The 15,300-nt window shown below is 39.6% G+C and overlaps 1 protein-coding gene across 2 annotated transcripts in view; it reads left to right on the top strand.

Annotated features, from left to right (window-relative positions):
- The window catches only part of VPS13C (vacuolar protein sorting 13 homolog C), a 215,256-nt gene that overhangs the window by 162,083 nt on the left and 37,873 nt on the right, over positions 1–15,300 (top strand). For both annotated transcript variants that reach the window (XM_075273791.1, XM_075273790.1), the window contains 13 exons: positions 840–1,137; positions 2,198–2,587; positions 3,984–4,088; positions 4,327–4,491; positions 4,857–4,985; positions 5,601–5,734; positions 6,503–6,629; positions 10,044–10,279; positions 12,544–12,685; positions 12,762–12,896; positions 13,767–13,848; positions 14,672–14,741; positions 14,895–15,006. In XM_075273791.1, the coding sequence (XP_075129892.1) occupies positions 840–1,137; positions 2,198–2,587; positions 3,984–4,088; positions 4,327–4,491; positions 4,857–4,985; positions 5,601–5,734; positions 6,503–6,629; positions 10,044–10,279; positions 12,544–12,685; positions 12,762–12,896; positions 13,767–13,848; positions 14,672–14,741; positions 14,895–15,006 (2,125 nt within the window). The remainder of the gene's footprint in view (positions 1–839; positions 1,138–2,197; positions 2,588–3,983; positions 4,089–4,326; positions 4,492–4,856; positions 4,986–5,600; positions 5,735–6,502; positions 6,630–10,043; positions 10,280–12,543; positions 12,686–12,761; positions 12,897–13,766; positions 13,849–14,671; positions 14,742–14,894; positions 15,007–15,300) is intronic.

Below are 15,300 nucleotides of genomic sequence, written 5' to 3'. Positions count from 1 at the left end.
AGTACAATATATAGAATAATTAATGGTGGCATCATGAAGAAAAAATTGTCCCGCAAAAATTAAGACCTCATATGACTCTGGGAGCGGAGAAATAAAAAAGTTATGGGGTTTAGAAGGAGGGGAGTCAAAAACGAAAAACGAAAATCAAAAAATGCCATCGGCGGGAAGGGGTTAAAGCAGAATAGTGAACAGAATCCCCCAGGCAGAGACTGGCACTGGTCATGTGATGAATACGCAGGTGCATAGCCCGGTATAGTCTTGTCACAAGCTAAGCCCCTTTTGTATCCAGCACATGATTGTTCACTGATTTTAATTCACTGAAGGTAAAGAAAGAATGACAGTAAGCAGAGGTCTAGAAAACTGTGATTGTTTGGCACAGAAAGAATATTGCTAAGTTGTTTAACTTTTAACTATGCGGACCATAATGGCACCCCGGGTTTGTCGTGCTGTTTAGTTGGTGGAGTTGCACAATGCTATGAGCATTCTGTTTATTAAATAGATTTTTTGATGACCTATATTAAGGTCATGCTTTCACATGTACTTTTGTGTAGTGAGGCCAATGCAGTAGTTTTACCACAGCAGTCAGATGATATATTGATCAGGTTTGCTATTAATCACGGTATAGTTCTTTCCCAATTTCATTTAAGAGGTAAGATCACACCAAATATCTTAGGAACTTATTTTTCTTTAATGGTTTCCTAAATAGCCATCAATAAGCAATGGCTCCTAACTGAGATTTGCAGCATTTGTAAATGGCTCCTGCACAAATCTATTGTTCTGTTTTTTGTTTTGTTTTTTAATTTATTTATTTATAATCTTTTTCCACTCACTATTACAAGGTGTCAATTGTTCTTGAAACCAGCGGGAGCACTAGATGAGCAGTTTAAAGAGTCCACAACCTATATTATGTGGAAGGAAATGCTGCATAGGAGCAGTGAAGTTCAATGCACACTTCAATGTCCATCCACAGAGATCAACTTTCTGCCTCTTATAGTGAATTGCACAGCAGTGCCTGATGAAATCAATTTTATCAACAGTAATGGTGAAAAGGAGTGGGACCCAGCTTATATTATTCATCTTTACCCATCATTGACCATTAGGAATCTTGTACCATACTCACTGCGATACCTACTTGAGGTAACACATCAGAAATGAGTAAATTACAACATATGTTTAGATACACGGCTATAGACCAACCGATAAGGCTTCTATTTTTGTAATGTGCACTGCTGTTTAAAGCGGTATTCCCATCACGCTTGTTCACCAACCTGCAGGCTGTGTGCTCTCTTCACTTCCTGGTTTTCTCGGCACATTGGTGGACGGGGTTTCACTTGCTCTATCTCCCCTTCATAGCGGGTGTTTACAGTCAGTAATGAAAGATTGGTTGTAAAAGCATTACCACAGTATGAAGCTGATGTAGAAGCTGACGTTGCAGAGCTGGATTTGAGTCAGTTTGTAATACATACAGAGGTAAGGACTCCCTGTCTTAGCCCTTATCAGCCAAATTCAATTAATCCGAATGATAAGTGGAAGAGCAGGAGATAAAACTTCCGGGGGGGGGGGGGGGGGGCTGTGCAAATATCTTGAAGGTGGGCCACCCAACACTCCCCTATAACTTAATTTCATCTGCCCCCCTCAACCACCAATGTTACAAAATTTTTAAAAAAAAAATACTGAAGTTTAACTCTCCCCAGTGCTAGACTCACACCTGCACTGCCCAGTGTTGCTGTACAATGCCATTCATGCTGCTTCTGAAGCTCTGCTGCAGATGGATCATGGATTGAGAACTTCCAAACTTTTCTGTCTGTTGTGTTTGAGAGACTACTTGGCAACTAGCCTTCTCCTACCAATTCAGGGACAAATGACATTTAGACACAGAACCTATAGAGAGGAAACCTGGCTAGAATGCCATATACATGTCATATAATTCCTAGAAAATAAAAACACCTGTATGCACTTAATCTAAAATCATAATATGTTGTAGCCAGTTTGTAGCAGAACCCATACAATTTCTATCTTATCTGAGTCAGACAGTAGGACCCTATAAATGCTGTGTTGTCAAAAATTGTATTAATGATTTCTACATAAGGGCAGTTTATTTTGTCTTTCCTGTAATATTGTTATAAATTGCACTCTGGTGGGGTCTTTAAAATGATTATAAATCTCTAAATAAAATTTTATTCATAATGCATTTCAGGGGACTGCAGAAGCTCACATGTTACCAGAGGGAAGTATTTGTGATGTCCTCAATTCTCGAATTAGTGGTGAAATCATGGAGCTTGTCCTAATCAAATATCAAGGCAAAAACTGGAATGGCCACTTCAGGGTGCATGATGGTCTCCCTGAATTTTTCCCCATATGTTTCACGGCTGACACCTCTGATGTTATGACAGTGGATCTCTATGTGCATGTAAAACGTATTGGAAACCGCATGGTGCTCTCCGTTTTCAGTCCATATTGGATTATTAATAAAACATCACGCATCTTGCAGTACCGTGCAGAAGACATTCATGTCAAACACCCATCTGACTACAGAGATGTGGTACTTTTCTCTTTCAAGAAAAAGAACATCTTCAGCAAAAACAAGGTGCTCCAGTTTGTATTTTTTTTGTGTTGTGTCTTTAATGCAATGTGCATTTGGTTAAAAAAAACATATTTTTTGGACTATAAGAAACACTTTTTCCCCAAAAAAAATTGGGAGGAAACTGGGGGTGCGGCTTATAGTGCAAATGTGGGTTGTTTTGGTGGGGGAGGGGGGTATGACAGAGGAGCGGGGTCGCAGCAATGCCCTACTCCTGCTGCTGCTGGCTTCCCTCAGTGGGAAGTGCTGTGGGTCATGGGCTGAGAGTGTCCCAGTAGTGTGAACCTCCTGGCATTCACCATGCTATTACTGCTGCAGAGCGGTCACCTTAACCACCAATTCTCCACTGGTGGACACTGATTGCAGACATTACTAGTTGTAAGCCCTCAAAATACATGAAAACTGTCCCTGGGCTCCGATGTAGTATTAAAACTATTTTTTCATTGCAGGCTGGCTCCTGTGCGGCAAGATCGCAGGAGCCAACCTGTACTTGTGATAGCTGAGAGCCTAATGAAGGCTCCCAGGCCTATCATAGGATTATCACTATTGCAGCTGATCTATGACCAGCCATAATAGTAAAGCTCAGAATCTCCCATAGACTGCTGTACACTTGATTGCAAGTCCCATAGACTGCAATACAAGTGATTACAGGTTAAAGTATCTAATAAAGCCTAGTATCTAATAAAAAAAAAATATATATATATATATATATATATATATATATATATATATATATATATATATAATGTGTGTGTGTTCTGAATCATCCCCTTTTCTAGAATACATATAAAACTAGAAAATTACTGTGAGACACACATATGCATTAGGTATCCGTGTCTGAAAATGCCTGATCTACAAACTTATAAAAACATTTTTCCCGTGCAGTGAGCATCGTAGAGGGGGAAAAAAAATCAAAAGTGCCAAACTGTCATTTATTCCCTCTGATTTGAAAAAAAAGTGATGTTTTTAATGCAAGCAAAGATAGTATTTAATCCAATAGGAAGAAAAGCAAAAATTCCTTACTATAATCTTTTGCTCTAAAAACTACATATGTCTTAACAGTCTTAAAGTAGAATAATAATCTAATACAGAAGCAAGTATAGTTTAATAGCAAAAACACGGTTTATGCTGTGTTCACACCTATGTATATATCTCTATTCTTCTGGTCCAGCTGAGAACTAGAAGAATGTAAAACAGATTCCATCAGATTTGTTTGACGGACATGACTGGAGCCCTTGGGATCCCATTGGCTATAAATATTTACTTTTTTTTTTTTTTTAAACTGAAATCGCTTGATAAAAAAAAAATTTCTTCAAGCCCGATTTCCAGTGGGCTCTGCAACAGAGACTCCAACGCACATGTGAATCCATCTTGACTGATCCATTTTTTTGTTTTAATACAGATCCAACTGTGTATTTCCACAAGTTCTTGGTCATCTGGATTTTCTCTGGATACAGTTGGAAGTTATGGTTGTGTGAAATGTCCTGCTGGTAAAATGGAATATTTGGTAAGCTTAATTACATGACATTGCTACTATGAAGCAGATGGCGTATCATGTAACCAATCAAGTGATGGCAGTTCACTAGACTATAATTTTAGAGCCTGTAGATAATGAATAATACACTTTATTTATGTATTATGTAGTGCCAACAAATTTCGCATCACTTTGATGGTTATCAGTTAGTGTTTCATGGCAATAAAATGTATTTATCATATCTAGCTTTCTTTTGTCTTTCATTGTTAAGGTTGGAGTAAACATTAAAATGAGCAGTTTTAATCTGACACGGATTGTCACCATGACTCCATTCTACACCCTTGTCAATAAGTGTGGCCTGGAGCTTGAAGTGGGAGAAATTGAAGCAGATGGATCATTGCCAGATCTGAAGTGGCATTACGTTGCATCCTCTGAGGTACAATGGCTATTTTACAAGTACTCCTGTTAGGACACGAGGGAAAAGAGCAATGTCCGGAAGTCACCATATCCAATAAAATTTAGCTTTAATTATGAAAATTTATTACAATAAAAAAAGGATAACCTATGCAAAAAAGCAACCCCTAAATCCATCTATGGCGCTCAGCTGACGCGTTTCGGCAATAACATGTCTCCTTAGTTGTAGCTTAGATTTAGGCTTAGACCAGTCTTGATCAGTCACTAACACTGATAAAAATGAAAAAGCAGGATATATTTTAGGATTGGATTATATTGCTTAGGTGCCAATCACTATGTGGATAACAACTGTTTGTTTTCTGTGCTTGTATTACACTTTCATTGTAGTGTGTGCCATTCTGGCCAGAAAATGTCTCTGGAAAGCTTTGTGTCCGAGTTATTGGCTGTTCAGGAACATCTATGCCTTTTTTTTTCAACAAACAGGATAATGGAACGCTGCTGGTTATTGAGAGTATGGTAAGCTGAGTGCTGAGTTTATATAAATACACTATATGAGCAAAAGTATGTGAACATTATTACACCTACAGTTTAATATTGTTTTAAATCTCATTCCAAAACCATAAGCGTTAATGTGGAATTGGGACCTGTTATGTGACTGCAGCAACCTCTGCCCTTTTAGGAAGCCAATCAGGCTCAATGGGAAGCTCTGGTTTACATTTCAATTCATCCCAAAGTTGTTCAGTGTGCCTTAGGTCAGGGCTGTGTGTAGGCTCCTCAAACTCATCAGTTGATACTGGAACAGAAAAGGCCCTTTTCTAAGCCGTTGCTGCAATGTTGGAAGCATATAAGTTATGTAACGTTTTAGAGTGAGGGTGAATATAATGTGTTAATTGGGCTAATAGGTTGTAACAAAAAATACTCTAAAATTGCAAAAGTGCTACTGTAACTTTATAGATTTATAATTTACCAATGCCATTTGTTATCAGAAAAATGAAAATAGATAAAATGTAATGATTTTCATTGGAAATGTGGATATGACTGTAGCCTTATATGCCCTGATGTATTATTTTCAGTGAATTACAGATCTTTTGAAAGGTATACGTATACACCTTTAATTGTTTATGATTCCAGAATACAGGACTTCTGGTGGATGTCAGCATCTCAGATCACTCAATAGTAATTAAATTCTCCGATTACTATGAAGGAGCTGCACCTGCACTGATCATGAACCACACCGCTCGAGCTAAACTGACATATAATCAGAGGTAGGACCATTAATTACTTGTTGTGTTGAGCACATCTCGGTCATAATTCTTTCTCACAGGCTGGGTTCATACATTGCTTACTTTTTATCAAGAATTGCCTGCTTTTCTGACTGCGCTGCCACAGTATTCCGAATGCAGTTATAAGGCTGGTGCCACGCATTTAAAGCATCTTTAGGATGAAATCTAATGTTGCTGCAGCCTCATGTATTCATTTCATCTGCTTGCAGCTGCCACAACATAATGGTGCAGCCTAAGAATGCTTCAATTCTAAAAACCAACGTGTGAACTTATAAACATGAAATAAAATAAAAAATAAATGTGAAAACAGAGGTACCGGTACTTAATCTTAAAATGTACCAAATTTATTATAGTGGCTCATATTGGATGACAAATCTTGTTCCCTTTCAGAACCTTAACTTTAGACCATCTCTTAGTTTACTTTACATCAATTTATGTGCCACAATTTTGGCACATTGTAAGTCATGAACCTGGTCAAATGAGTCAATAGAAATAAGTGTGTAAATATTTAGCTGTTGTGGTGCATGATTATGTATTTACTAAATCTAATTACAAAAAATATATAAATTCTGCTGCCTTTTCAAGCCAATATTTTTTTTGTGGAAATTTGCTCGTTTGGAAATGGGTGAGAAACAGAAATTGTACATTCTAATACACCCATTCAGTTGCTTTTACATTATTTCTGTTTTACTTGAATTTATTAGCATTCAATTACTTTTTGAAATATTGAAAGTGCTAAGTACTTTACAGTGGCATTGAAAAGGAAAATGTGCTTTTACCTGGAGAAGCAAAACTGTTTGCTTGGGCGGATCCTACAGGCACGAAAAAATTGATGTGGACTTATAGCCAGAATAAAGGGGAACTGGACCTGTTAAAGGTAAATCCACTGATACATGGTTAGGCAAAAATGATGCAGAAGTCTACTTTGTGCTTGAGTTTTTCTTTCTTTCTTCTTTATTTTGAATATTGAAGCTTTGAAAATGTTACTAATAGTTTAAGGCGGCGATCTCCAACCTTTTTTGTTTTAAAGGGGCTCTATCAGCAAAATCATGCTGATAGAGCCCCACATATGCGTGCATAGCCTTTAAAAAGGCTATTCAGGCACCGTAAATGTTAAATTAAATGTGATTTACTTACGGAACGTGCACGCTGGGCGGGCATTCAGGGTGTGTCTTCATCTTCTTCCCCGCCTCTTCTTCCTCCGATGTCTTCGGGTCCCGTCCTCCTCCGGCGCTTGCTCGCGGACACTAATAAAAAAAAAATATAGCCCGGGCGCATGCGCAGTAGCCGTAGTAGAAGCCGCGTGCTACTGCGCATGCGCCCGGGCTATTTTTTTTTATCAGTGTCCACGAGCAAGCGCCGAAGGAGGATGGGACCCGAAGACGTCAGAGGAAGAAGAGGCGGGGAAGAAGAAGACGGCGCACCCTGAATGCCCGCCCAGGGTGCACGTTCCGTAAGTAGAGAACATTCTTATATAAGTTATTATTTTAAAACGGGGGGGTAGTTTAATTTAACTTTTACAGTGCCTGAATAGCCTTTTTAAAGGCTATGCACGCATATGTGGGGCTCTATCAGCATGATTTTGCTGATAGAGCCCCTTTAAGAACTAGTGTTGAGCGAATAGTATTGCGTGTAAGCGGCCGAACACCAGGGGGTGAAGCGCATTAAATATTCACTGCACTTAATCCCTTGGTGTTCGACCGCTTACACGCATTCCAATGGGAGCGAGGTATTCGACGAATACTATTCGCTCATCTCTACTAAGGACCATTTTCATGCAAGTCAATTTTCCCATGGTTTGGTAGGATTTTCGAGGGTAGGGTTAGGCCAATTGGGTTGCTTTTAAGAAAACACAATAAATGGCATACTTATTACATTTATACATTTCCTTATACTTTATTAAGGGAGGTATAGTATGGACAGCTCCCTCAATAAAAGTATGTGTAAGGTGGGATTTCCTCACTCAATAAAGGGTGATATGAAGAGAGCATCCTTGATAAAATATAGGTAGGGAAGGGGAAACCATCACTCAGGGGGCTCTATTACTATAATAGTTCCCCCACAGGTAAAGGGGTGTTCACACTACCGCCTCTGTTCGCCCAGGGGTTTCCGTTGTAAACCCCTGGGAAACTGGACAGGGAATGGCTTGCCGGCGGTCATCTTTAAAACCCATTCATTTCAATGGGTTTATAATGGTAACCGCCGATGTCTGTATGCAGCCTCTCTGCCTGGAAACATAGGAGCATGAACCGACATTTACCCAACACAGGTCCCCAATGATTAATGATTAATTTGTTCTTTTTTTTTTTTTTTTTTTTTAAAGACTATAATGGCTATGGTAATAAAAATGACCTCAGAGGTGTATATATCCTTTAATACAAGATAGTAAAATATATTACCTATTTTTGTTTGTAGATTTTTTTTCCATCTGTATTCTGTGTATCCATCTTAGTTCAAGCGCTGTTGCTGCATTTAAAACAGGGGTCTCAAATTCGCAGCCCACGGGCCAACTGCGTCCCTTGGGACAATAGTTTGCGGCCCCCGCGCAGCTTCCTGCATGTCCCGCTATGTCTCTTTAGTGTTTTACTTACCAAACTTTCCTCCGATCACCCTCCACTCTTATAACAGTGATACAAGCGATGAGTGATCGGTGGAAAGCTTGCACTACTGTAACTGAAGGACCTGCGTGTGACGTCAGATGTCATGTGACTAGGGAGGCGTGTCTTAGTGTGCCGTCTAAAGGTACTGAGAGGGGAGGGGAATGTGAGATGCAAGGTGGAGAGTGTATGTGTTTCTGTGTGTGTCTGTGTGTCTCTCAGTAACCTAGGGCCACAGATGGAAGGGGAACATGAAACTGGGGGCAGAGATGAAGGGGGGCATGAAAATGGGGGCAGAGATGACGGGGGCATGAAAATGGGGGCAGATGGAGGGGGAAAATAAAATTGGGCAGATGAAGGGAGATATGAAACTGGGGGGAGAAATGGTGGGGGGAGATGAAACTGGGGGTAGATGAAGGGGGGCACTTAAACTGGGGACAACTGGAGGGAGCATTAAACCGTGGAGGTAGCTGGAGAGGGACCTGTCTGCCTCTAGTTGCCCCCAGTTTGTCACCAACCAGCTACCCCTTCGTTTTAATGTCTGCTTATAGCTGCCCGATTTTAATGTCCCCCTCTAATTGCCCCCAGTTTAATGTCCCACTTCAGCTGCCATTTATTGCCCCCCTCCAACTACCCCCACTGTTTAATGTCACCCTCCAGCTGCCCCAGTTTCATGTCCCCTCTAGTTTCCCCCAGTTTTAACTGGGGCACCAGGAGAGGGACTTAATACTGTGAGACAGTTGAAAGGGGATATTATAATGTGGGGACATATAATGTACGGGTGACTGTAGGAGGATTATACTGTGTGGGGGCACATGAAAAATGAATGAGAATGGGCGTAGTCAATATAAAAGTGGGCAGAGCTAAATTTGCTGTGGCACGCATAGCTTGTGGAAAACCTGATACGGCCCCGCCTCACCCAGACTCTACCTCCAGCGGCCCCCGGATAAATTGAGTTTGAGACCCCTGATTTAAAATGTATGTTAGCTAGATGGAGCATTGACTCAATAGTCTGGATGTGCTTAGAGGTCTAGGGCATAGCATTCTACATACTCTGTGACCTGTGCAGTGAAGGGTTGTAGATAAGCTGAGATATCACCCTCTGTAATTGGTGGTTCCTTTGTGAGCTGTATGTAGATGATACCTAACATTCTAATTTTTTCTGTAATGAGGGGACAGCTTCAAAGAAATCTCCTAGTGGTACTCTCTTTGATTGGGCTTAATAACCAGCAAAATAGGCAAGACCTAGAAAATACTAAGTCTTGCATATTTTACTGGTTATTAAGCCCAATAGGTTTAATTTAGATAGTAACATGACAATTAAAAAAAAATTATAATACTTAATTCTTAGAAACATTTGACAGCAGTATTAGATCATGGGGATCCAACATATGAATGCACCTGGTGAGCTCAAGTGAGTAGGACCTATGCATGGAGGCTGTAGTACTCATATGAATGCTCCAGTCTCTTCAAATAGATGACCAATACGGATGTTTGGTCTTAAATCCTCAAAGATATATTCATGTCCTAAAGATAGATTGTCAGTATTTAGCCCTGGAAAACCTTTGGGAATGTACATTTGTAGATGTCTGTTTTTTGTTTTTGTTTTTTTTTTCTCAGAAAAAAAGATGCATCACTGTAATGAAACCGAAATACATTTGCTCAGTGAATTACTCAGTGTTTATTTATTTCAGGATGAGAGTGGTCAGTTTGCTTACAATCCTGAAAATCAGGTTCATTGGGTGTCATTCCTTGATGGGCGCCAGAGAGTACTACTTTTTACGGAAGATGTGGCCTTGGTATCAAAGGCACGACAAGCTGAAGAGATGGAGCAACCAGACCAGGAAATAAATATATCTATTCATAGTTTGGGACTTTCTCTTATTAACAATGAGAACAAACAAGAAATTTCTTACATAGGAATCACAAGGTAAATACTGATTCATTCCTTATAGTATGTACAGTGAAAACTCTGAGCCCACCACTCAAATTTTCACATAAATTGCTCTTTTATGAGGGTTGGTCTTTCAATTAAAATGCATGAAAATGACATTGTCAAAAAAACCCTCAATTATTAATGAAATACCCCTAAATAATTTATTTTGTATTGATATTTTAAGAGCGTGTCACTCAGCCAGGCCCAGACTGGTTGCCTCTGACACTAGCTGCCTCTGAATGGAGCTCTGAATCTCCCCTCTGCCTGACGCCACCCTTCTGACATTACAGAGCTTAAATTTTACATCAGGCACCAAAACTAACTGTGCTTGTTTCTCAGGAATGGTGTAGACTAGAGAAAAATGTTCAACTATGTTAGCATCTGCTAATAGGCGCTGCTCTATAGATTCTAAGAACTGAATTTGGTTGAGGTGATGAAAGGTCCTCTACTTACACTTTGGGTTCACTCTTGTATATTATATTCTTTCATTCAAGACAGTTGGTATACGCACATAGGATAAATAACTTAATTTGTGTTTTAGAATAAGCCATGGCTTCAATTTGCTATGGTCTGGTTGTAATAGTGCAGTATGGGGACATGCTGTAGATCCTCATGACAACCAGTCATTCACCCCTCTTCCTTTGAGTGACATCACGTTAAGCATGTATGAAAGGATGTGTTGTCTGCTCACCTCTGATTAGTCTATGCCTTTAACACACTTCCTGGAGGTATGGGCTTAGTGTTTAAGGTCCACATCCAGGCAGTGAGGGTTTCTCTGCCGGTAAAGGCTGTATCACACACAAGACATTCCAATGCCCCCTGATGAGCCAACTGACTCTTGTGAAAATTGTAGGAGTAGGGATATTAGCAGCTGGAATTGAGGGATATTTAGAGAATGTAGGGAAGGGTCCCAGTAACTGGGGTTTGCTCTTTTTATAGTGCTCAGCCTGTCTTCAACCAGTTGAAAGGGTCAGTAATTGTGCACTAGCTGTAAGGCCCCTTGAAGACAACTGTGGGCTAGGTCAGTGTGCTATCTGGATTTTTCTCGGGTATGCACACTGGCCCACTCACACGACCATGTATTACATGGATCAGTGTGCAGGCCGAAAAACTCAAGACAGGCCCTGTTCCTGATTTTGCAGCTATGCTTTTTCAGCTCTTATTCATTGAAGCACAGGTGGCACACGGATGACTCAGTGCATGCCAAGCTGTTTAATCACGGCCAATAGTCAGCAGATATTGTCTGCAAGGAGTCTTAAAGGTATTTTTAACCATGGTGTATAGGGGTGATTTAAACCCTGGGAGCAGAGACAGGGGCCAAATGATGAATGAAGAAGGAAGCGGACGGACCCCTGCTTCACAATTGTCTCCAACTTATCTATGTCCAGAGGAAGCCAGTAAGTTGTAATTGGGGCAGTCAGACTCCCATGATAAGCAATCGATCCTCTATCCTATGGTCCTAAGTTTTTCACAAATTACTTTGATAAAGGACCCTAGAGGTTCCGAAACGTCAGCCGTTTGTCATCATTATGAGTTAGCCATTAAAAAGGTATCAACTACTGAAGATTATCAAGTTTTCTTGTTTTTTATATTTCCAACCCACTGGCTAACACGGTACAACAACGAACATTTTCCTTATACTTAATGGAAAATTAATAGATATTAAAGAAATTTCTGCAAAAAAAAATCTCATGGGAGATCTCATTGTAAGTGGTCAATTTCTAAGATAACAAACTGCAATATTGTTATTCAAATATTCATATATTAAAGGGGTTGTGCTGTGAAAAACTTAGGACCATAGGATAGAGGATCGATTGCTTATCATGGGAGTCTGACTGCTGAGACTCCCCACCAATCCTGAGAATGAGGGTGTTTCATTCCCTTTGTGAATGTAGCTGCTGTGAAGATTATGGAGAACACAGACGTGCCCTGCTCCCATTCAGGTTAAATGGAGTGCTGGAGATAGCCAAAGTATATTGTTCAGCTGTTTCTGGCACTGTCATTGAAGTGAAGGGAGTGGTGGTGTATCTGAATCCAACAGTGGTTTGGTAATCTTCATAGTGGCTGTATTCATGATAGGGTAAAACAACCCTGGTTCCGAGGAGGTGGAAATCTCTGTGATCAGACACCACCAATCAATCTATTCTATTGTTTGTCCTACGGATAGACTGCAAATATTTTTCATGGCATAACCCCTTTTAAATGCTACATAATTAACATATTTTCCTGAATAACAACTGTTTGTTTTTTGCTTACAGCTCTGGTGTTATCTGGGAGCTAATGCCAAAACGGAAGTGGAAACCCTTTAACCAGAAACACATTCTTCAGCTCGAACATGCCTATGAGAAATATCTTACCGGAGAGCATAGCAGATGGACAAAATTAGATGCCAGCTTTGAGGTGTGTGGGGTTTCTTGTATTGTGTGTACGATTCAAGTGGTATCTGATTATTAATGTATATTTTAATCCCATGTAGGTCAGCTTCAGTTGTATGGAAATGCGCTTGCCAATTAAATGCAAAATCAGGAGAAGTTTCCTTTCTGGAATCTACATAGAACTGAAGCAGTCACCACATCAAAGAAGTTTACGGGCTCAGTTATATTGGTTACAGGTACATTAAAGAGAATGTATAAATCCAGTATCCCACTCAGACGAAATGTGGCTCATATTGTAAATATTATCTGTCAATCTTCTGTTTCAAAAGTATTAATTGAAATATAGCATCAATTGCAGCAGGAAGGCAAAATGACTGTGTGTAAAACACTGTAAAAAAAAAACAAAAAACCATAACCTAATACAACGAGATATAGATAGATCTGACAGAAACTGACTTAAGGCCAGGTTGTAAAACTGGTGTAGTTAGTGGAATTGATTGCCCCAGGAGCCGTTGTTCCAACCCAAGGATGGATAGACCAGAGGGCAAGTCCAGCAGCCCACCCCAGGAGTGCACCACGGGACACCCCAGCCCCTCCGGGAGGAGCAGGTAGTAAAGAAAAGAGACCATAGAAGAGCGAGGTGAGGCAAGTGGAAACAGCCTAGAGCATGAAGCCCAAATGGATCTAGTAAATTGAATGGGTTCTAACAGAGGGATAACTGGGGCAGGGGGGGAGGGGGACCCCTCCCTGTTTCTATGCATGGGAGAAAAGATAGTGGTCTTACAAAATCATTGAGAGTATTAGCTGTAACTATCCAATTGATATATGGTTTTAAGGGAAAAGGTTCAGTGTAACTTTTTTGAAATTCATGCTTTTTTCCAAGTACAGAGGGGCTTGCCAGAGTCTCAGATTTTCAAACCTAAATATAGGGACCTTGGAAGTTCTGGCACACCTTATTGGTCTGAACATTTGCATATTTTTAAATACAGCTTTATTTATTTATTTATTTATTTATTTAAGGAAATGGGGCTCCTCTTGGCCTATGCAGCCACTTGACTATATCCTGTGACTTCAGAGTTAGTGAGTTATGTTGTTGTTTTTGTCAGGTGGATAACCAACTTCCAGGTTCCATGTTTCCTGCTGTCTTCCATCCAGTTGCACCTCCTAAATCCATTGCTTTGGACTCTGGTAAAAATCTTTAACCTCTGGTACCTCCTGTCTGCACTAATATGTCTTTGTCACATGGCAGCAAACCTTCAGCTTTTAAAATTTTGTTCAAAAACTGTTTCATTGTGACTTCAAATAACAAGGAAAGATTGACATAGAAAGTGTGTGTATAGATTGATGGGTAAAAGATAATGTTCAGATAATTGTTATTGTATAGGTAAAAAGGTCACAGAAAACATGCAAGAAAAATAAATATTGCAAAGCAATAATGTTAGTAGCACTAATACTTAGATAATACTAATACTAGTACTAATGGATAGATGCAAAAGGTTTGTATAGAGAACAGCAGAAAAGTGATTATAATCTGAGGAGGCGGTAATACCCTGAAATATTTTACTTTCTAGTTTGCAGGAACCTGGGAAATTAAACCATTGTTCACTTTTTACTAGAATATTATAGCAGTTTCTCCTCCCTTTGAACGGATGGCTTATCCTTATGATGGGATATGTTTCTGTTTTATGGGACTGCAACACTTGAGTGTTCTGTCCTTATCATTCTTTAAATTCATACACCACCACACTTAACAGTGGTGCATGGTATTGTAGCTTTGTGGATATCCATTATAGCTGCTTCTGAATATATGTCATGGTGATTTATGGAGCTATTTAAACAATGGAGGGGTCACAGTTCTACAGCATTTAGTCTGGCCACCATAGTTTTGATATTGATAGCATATGCTAAGAATAGGCCATCAGTTTTAAAGAACTGGTTAACCTATTAAAATACACAACCGTTTTGTTTTCAAGAATTTTTAATTTCTTCTGACTCTTATTTGTCTTGGTAGAACCAAAACCATTTATAGATGTCAGCATCATCACAAGGTTCAATGAATTCAGCAAAGTCATGCAATTTAAGTAAGTAGAGAATCTGGAAAATATTAATGTATAAAGTACTGTACATTACAAACTGCAGCATTGTTTCAAATGCATATGTAAGCTACAGAGATTAAATTTTTCACACATTGGTTCTCAACTTTCTTTGTTTCATGGTGATATGTTTTTCTAAAGGTACTTCATGGTTTTGATCCAGTGCATGGCTCTAAAAGTTGACCAGGGCTTCCTTGCTGCAATCATAGGGTTGTTCACCCCTACCAGCCTTCCAGAAGTGGAGAAACAACGTGTAAGTTATCACAATTCCTGTACTGTAACTGCTTGTTTTCTGTTATCAAATACGTTAAAGTTATAGGGGGTAATTTATTAAGACTGGCACATAATACTGGAGGTCTCATTGCAGAATTTAAATCTGTGCTAGTCAGGGAGTGACATGGATTTCACTTATAACTCAGGCGTTTTCTGGCATGAGTTATGGTAAATCTGTTGGGCTGAGATGCCAGTGATCACTTTTCTCAAAAGTAGTAAGCCTGTCGTAAAATGGGGGAAAAAGTGACAATTTTTGGTGTAAATAGTTCTGTGC

Source organism: Leptodactylus fuscus, chromosome 5 (assembly GCF_031893055.1).
Source record: "Leptodactylus fuscus isolate aLepFus1 chromosome 5, aLepFus1.hap2, whole genome shotgun sequence".
Lineage (NCBI taxonomy): Eukaryota > Metazoa > Chordata > Amphibia > Anura > Leptodactylidae > Leptodactylus > Leptodactylus fuscus.
This window is presented reverse-complemented; position numbering and strand designations above follow the sequence as displayed.